The sequence below is a fragment of the Athene noctua genome, chromosome 32, assembly GCF_965140245.1.
Source record: "Athene noctua chromosome 32, bAthNoc1.hap1.1, whole genome shotgun sequence".
Classification (NCBI taxonomy): Eukaryota; Metazoa; Chordata; class Aves; order Strigiformes; family Strigidae; genus Athene; species Athene noctua.
Window position 1 is genome coordinate 1,574,942 of NC_134068.1, and position 6,192 is coordinate 1,581,133.

At 52.7% G+C, this 6,192-nt stretch overlaps 1 protein-coding gene across 1 annotated transcript in view; it reads left to right on the forward strand.

The window, feature by feature from the left end:
• The first annotated feature begins 4,765 nt into the window (after positions 1 to 4,765).
• BSCL2 (BSCL2 lipid droplet biogenesis associated, seipin) overlaps positions 4,766 to 6,192 on the forward strand; it is a 6,965-nt gene continuing 5,538 nt past the window's right edge. The window contains exon 1 of the mRNA XM_074930209.1: positions 4,766 to 4,815. Coding sequence (XP_074786310.1) covers positions 4,766 to 4,815 — 50 coding nt within the window. The remainder of the gene's footprint in view (positions 4,816 to 6,192) is intronic.

Here is a 6,192-nt window from a genome sequence, read left to right on the forward strand (position 1 = left end):
CCCTTCAGGTGACGCGGCGGCGGGGTGGAAAAATTTTTTTTTTTTTGGCGGGGGGGGGGGAATTTTGGGGTAAAAAAGCAACAAATCCAGCACTTGGTTTATTTCAGGGGGGGAAGTTTTGCTAGAAGGTGCTGAAAAATTTAAAAAAAAAAAAAAAAATTCTGTGCCCCCCCCCCCCCCCCCCCGCCCCCCTCCTCTTCCCTTCACTCTGTTTTCCTCCCTGGTCGCCCCCCCCCCCCCCCCGTTATTAAATTTCCCTGAAAAAACACAAAAAAAAAAAAAAAAAAAAAATCATCAGTGGCCTCGGGACCTCGTCTTTTGGTTGGTTTTTTTTTTTTTTTAATTATTTTTAATAGGCAGCGGAGAAGGGAAAAGGGGAGGGGGTGTGGGGGCCCCCCCTTTAAAAAAAAAAAATAATTTTTCGCCCCTCCCCGTAGCGGAAGAGAAGGAGAATTTCTCAGGGTTTCTGCGGGAGCTCGCCCCTCGTTAGTTAATTAGCGCTGGGGGGGGGGCCCCTTGTTAATTAGTGCTTGGGGAGGGGGGAGGCGGCGGGGAGGGGGGGTCCCTGAGGGAGAAGTGGGGGGGTGCGGGGGGGTTTGGGGCTGGGCGTCGGGTGTTGGACTGCTTTGGGGTTTGGTTTGATCCCCCAAGGCCGGGTGTGCCCCCCCGCCCCCCGCCGCTGTTCGGCACTGAAACACTCCTCCAGAAGTCTTTTTTTTTTTTTTTTTTTTTTTATTTTTTTGGGGGTGTTTTGATTTTTTTTATTATTATTTTTAAATTTATTTTTATTTTTATTTTTTTAATTATTTTGATTTTTTGATTTTTCGATTTTTTTTTGATTTTTGATTTTTATTTTGATTATTTTTGGTTTGGATTTTTTAATTATTTTTTTTATTATTTTTCTTTAATTTTTTTATTTTAATAATTTGGTTTAATTGGTTTAATCTTTGTTCATTTTCTGTTTTAAAAATTTTTTGTTTTAATTTTTGCCCTTTTTTTAATTTTTGCCCTTTGTTTCATTTTTCATTGTTTTAAATTTTTGTTTTAATTTTTTGCCCATTTTTTGTTTCAATTTTTTTTCATTTTGTTTTAAATTTTTGTTTTAATTTTTGCCCATTTTTGTTTCAATTTTTTTTCATTTTGTTTTAAATTTTTGTTTTAATTTTTGCCCTTTTTTGTTTCAACTTTTTCTTTTTTGTTTTTAATTTTGTTTTTTCCTTTTTTTGTTTTAATTTTGTTTTTTCCTTTTTTTGTTTTAATTTTGTTTTTTCCTTTTTTTGTTTTAATTTTGTTTTTTTCTTTTTTGTTTTAATTTTGTTTTTTTCTTGTTTAATTTTGTTTTTTTCTTGTTTTAATTTTGTTTTTTCTTTTTTGTTTTAATTTTGTTTTTTTCTTTTTTGTTTTAATTTTGTTTTTTTCTTTTTTTGTTTCAGTTTAATTCTTTTTTTGTTTTAATTTCGGGGGGGTAATATTTTTTTTAATTTCCTTTTTAATTTTTATTTTTACTATTTCTGCTTTTAAATTTGGCTGGATATTTGTTTTTTTGATTCAGTTTGCCGTTTGGGTTTTTTGGTGGTTTTTTTTTTTTTTTTTTTTAAATCCCCCCGGCGCTGCCCATCCACATTTTTTCCACCCAAACGAGGCCACCGCTGACAAAACCCCTGGAATTTAAAAAAAATAATAAATAAATTATAAATTTAAAAAAAAAGGGAGGGGTGGGAATCGGGGTGAGGAAGTCAGGGAGAACAGAACTAACTTTGAAGCTATAGAGTCCTTTTTAAATAAAACAAAAATGACCAAAAAAAATTAATAATCATTAAAAATGTCAAAAAAAAAAAAAAATATCCTTTTTTTTTTTGTTTTGGGGATAAACAACTGCCGCAGCGCTGTCAGTCCGACCAAGTAGCGATTTCAGGTGTAATTTTTTTTTTTTTTTTTGGTGGTTGTTTTTTTTTTTTTCAGGGGAGGGGGGAAGAGTTCGACAAATAATTAAAAAAAAAAAAAAAAGCCCTTTTTGAGGAGAATTAAAAAAAAAAAAAAAAAAAAAAAGACGACGCCCCCGCCCTGGGGGTGGGAGGGAGGAACCCGCGGCCTTGTTCTCCCCCGTCAGTCGTTTCGTGTGTCCTGGGGTCCGGTTGTAGTTGCTGTAGGGGAGCGCGGGGCGGCGGCCGGACGCGCCCTTGACCTTGTACCTGGTTGTAACCCCTCCCCCCCCCGCCCCTCCCCCGCTCCGGCCATGTAGGCGCTAGTGTCCATTTTTAGAATAAATAACCCATTCGCTTGACTCCAGGCGAGGCTCCGCGTCTCTGTGGGGTTCGGGGGGCCGGTAAGGTGGAGGTTGGGTGGAGTTCGGGGGTTTTAGGCCTGGTTTTGGGGAAAAGGGATGGGTTGGGTGGAGTTCGGGGGGTTTAGGCCTGGTTTTGGGGAAAAGGGGATGGGTTGGGTGGAGTTCGGGGGGTTTAGGCCTGGTTTTGGGGGAGATGGGGATGGGTTGGGTGGAGTTCGGGGGTTTAGGCCTGGTTTTGGGGAGATGGGGAGGGGTTGGGTGGAGTTCGGGGGGGTTTAGGCCTGGGTTTTGGGGAAAAGGGAGGGGTTGGGTGGAGTTCGGGGGGTTTAGGCCTGGTTTTGGGGAAAAGGGGATGGGTTGGGTGGAGTTCGGGGGGTTTAGGCCTGGTTTTGGGGAAAAGGGGAGGGGTTGGGTGGAGTTCGGGGGGTTTAGGCCTGGTTTTGGGGGAAAAGGGGAGGGGTTGGGTGGAGTTCGGGGGGTTTAGGCCTGGTTTTGGGGAGATGGGGAGGGGTTGGGTGGAGTTCGAGGGGTTTAGGCCTGGTTTTGGGGAAAAGGGGAGGGGTTGGGTGGAGTTCGGGGGTTTAGGCCTGGTTTTGGGGAGATGGGGATGGGGTTGGGTGGAGTTCGGGGGGTTTAGGCCTGGTTTTGGGGAAAAGGGGAGGGGTTGGATGGAGTTCGGGGGGGTTAGGCCTGGTTTTGGGGAGATGGGGAGGGGTTGGGTGGAGTTCGGGGGGTTTAGGCCTGGTTTTGGGGAGGATGGGGAGGGGTTGGGTGGAGTTCGGGGGGTTTAGGCCTGGTTTTGGGGAGATGGGGATGGGTTGGGTGGAGTTCGGGGGGTTTAGGCCTGGTTTTGGGGAGATGAGGAGGGGTTGGGTCGAGTTCGGAGGGTTTAGGCCTGGTTTCGGAGGTGGGGATGGGTTGGTCCTAGTTAGGGGGGTTTAGGCCTGGTTTGGGGGGTTAGGGATGGGTTGGGTCAAGTTGAGGAGGGTTTAGCCTGGTTTCAGAGGGTGGGGATGAGTTGAGTCTAGTTGGGGAGGTTTAGGCCTGGTTTAGGCCTGTTTTGGGGGGATGGGTTGGGTCGAGTTGAGGTTTAGGCCTGGTTTAGGGCAATGGGTTGGGTTGAGTTGAGGAGGTTTAGGCCTGGTTTCAGAGGGTGGGGATGGGTTGGGCCTAGTTGGGGAGGTTTAGGCCTGGTTTGGGAGGGTGGGGATGGGTTGGGCCTAGTTGGAGGGCTTTAGGCCTTGTTTAGGGCAATGGGTTGGGTCTAGCTGGGGAGGTTTAGGCCTGGTTTGGAGGGATGGGTTGGGTCGAGTTGAGGAGGTTTAGGCCTGGTTTGGAGGGTGGGGATGGGTTGGGCTTAGTTAGGGTGGTTTAGGCCTGGTTTGGGGGGATGGGTTGGGTTGAGTTGAAGTTTAGGCCTGGTTTAGGGCAACGGGTTGGGTTGAGTTGAGGAGGTTTAAGCCTGGTTTTAGGGGTGGGGATGGGTTGGGCCTAGTTGGAGGGCTTTAGGGCTCGTTTAGGACAATGGGTTGTGTCTAGCTAGGGAGGTTTAGGCCTGGTTTAGAGGGGTAAGGATGGGTTGGGTCGAGTTGGGGAGGTTTAGGCCTGGTTTGTGGGGATGGGGATGGGTTGAGCTGACTTAAGGCTTAGGCCTGGTTTCAGGGGTGGGGATGGGTTGAGACTAGTTGGGGAGGTTTAGGCCTGGTTTGGGGGGATGGGGATGGGTTAGACCTGGTTGAGGGGTTTAGGCCTGGTTCAGAAGCCTGTGTTGGGGGTGGGCGGACTTGGGCCTGGTTTGAGGAGCCAGGGCTGAAGTCTGGGCCTAGGCCTGGCTGGGGGAGACTTGGCTTAGTTATAGAGTTTGGGTCTAGTCAGGGGCCTTGGGTCTGGTTGGGGATATTGGGCCTGATTGAGGGCTGGGCTAGGCCTGGTCCTGGGCTGGGCCTAGCTGGGGAGGGGACTTGAGTTAGATTCAGGGGCTTGAGTTTGCGATCGGGGGACTTGGGCCTGGTTTGAGCCTAAGTCTGGGCCTAGGTAGGCCTGGTTGAGGGGGCTGGGCTTACTTATCGACTCCGGGTCTAGTCAGGGGCTTTGGGTTTGACTCTGGGCCTTGGCCTGGGCTGGGTCTAGCTGGGGAGGTTTAGGCTTGGTTCAGGAGCTTGCGTTTGGAATGGGGGCAACTTAGGCCTGGTTTGAGCAGCCAAGGCCTAAGTCAGGGTCTAGGTAGGCCTGGTTTTGGGGGGGGGCTGGGCTTAGTTACGGCGTCTGGGTCTAGCTGGGGCCTTGGGCCTGGGCTGGCCTAGTGGCGGAGGCTTAAGCCCGGTTCAGCGCCCGGGCTTTGGGACGAGGGCCTTGGGCCTAGTTTGAAGGGCCAAGGCCTAAACCTGGGCCTAGGCCTAAGCCTAATCCTGGTTGCCATGGCAACAAGGGGGGGGTGGTGGTGTCAGCGCCGCCATCTTGGTGCCGGCCGGTAGCGACATGGCGGCCGCGGGTTGGTCCATCCCCGCCGGCGGCCATTTTGGAGGCGGGTGAGGCGGAGGCGTCTCGGCGCGCCGCCATTTTGGGGAGGGGAGGCGCCATCTTGGGGGGGGGTGTGTGTGTGTCTGTGTGTCATCGGCCACGTAACGCGCATGCGCAGCCATCATGGCGGCGCCGGGCAAAGCCGCGCCTTGAAGTCACTGTGGGCGCCGCCATGTTGGATGCGGGAAAAATGGCCGGGCCGGTGGGGAACGGGGCCGGGGGCGGGGCGAGCGGTGAAGGGGGGGCCGGGGGGGTCCCGTGGGGCTGGGGGGGGGTCTGGGGGTCCTGTAGGAATGGGGGGTGGGTTTGGGGGGGTCCTAGGGGGTTTGGGGGGGGTCCCATGGAGTTTAGGGGGGGGCCGGGGGGGTCCCGTGGGGCTGGGGGGGGTTTGGGGGGGTCCTATGGGGTTTGGGGGGGTCCCATGGGTATGAGGGGGGGGTCTGGGGGGGCTCCCATGGAGTTAGGGGGGTTTGGGGGTCCCGTGAGGGTGAGGGGGGGTCTGGGGGGGTCCCATGGGTCTGGGGGGGGGGTTTGGGGGTCCTGTAGGAATGGGGGGGGGGTTTGGGGGGTCCTATGGGTTTGGGGGGGTCCCATGGAGTTTAGGGGGGGGCCGGGGGGGTCCCGTGGGGCTGGGGGGGTTTGGGGGTCCTGTAGGAATGGGGGGGGGGTTTGGGGGGGTCTATGGGGTTTGGGGGGGTCCCATGGGGCTGGGGGGGGCCCTGGGGGGGGGCTTATGAGGAGCCGGGGGGGTCCTGGGGGGACAAGGGTGGGGCTGGGGGGGCCCCTCCCCTCCACTCCCCCCCCCCCATTCCTCCCCCCAGTTCGGGGCCCCCCCAGACGGGGGTTTTGGGACCTTGTGACCAATTTTGGGGCAATTTTCTAAAAATTAAATATTGGGGGGGGGGTGTCACACTCTGGGGACCCCCGCCCCCCCCCTCACCCCAAAATTTTTTTGGGGGGTGACTTTGTCTCCTGCTTTTTTTTGGGGGGGGGGGTGTCTGTCAAATATTTGGGGCCCCCCTTTTCAACCCCCTCACCCCCCAATATTGACACCCCAGTGCCCCCCCCCCCTTGACCCAGGGTCACCCCCAATTCCTGGGGTCCCCCTGTGCCCCCCCCCCCCAATTTTTGGGGTGTGTCCCCCCCCTCTTTTTCCCCCCATTCTTGGGGTCACTCTGGGCCCCCCCCCCAAAAATCTCTGGGTTCCCTTTTCACTCCCCCATTTTTTTGTGCCCCCCCCCCCAGTTCTCGGGGTCCCTCTGAGGTTCCCCCCGCCCCATTTTTTTGGGGGGGTCCCCCTGTGGCCCCCCCCCCACATTTCTGGGTGTTAAAAGATGGGGGGGGCCCTAATTAATTAGGGGGGGCTTTAATAAAAACCAGGAGGT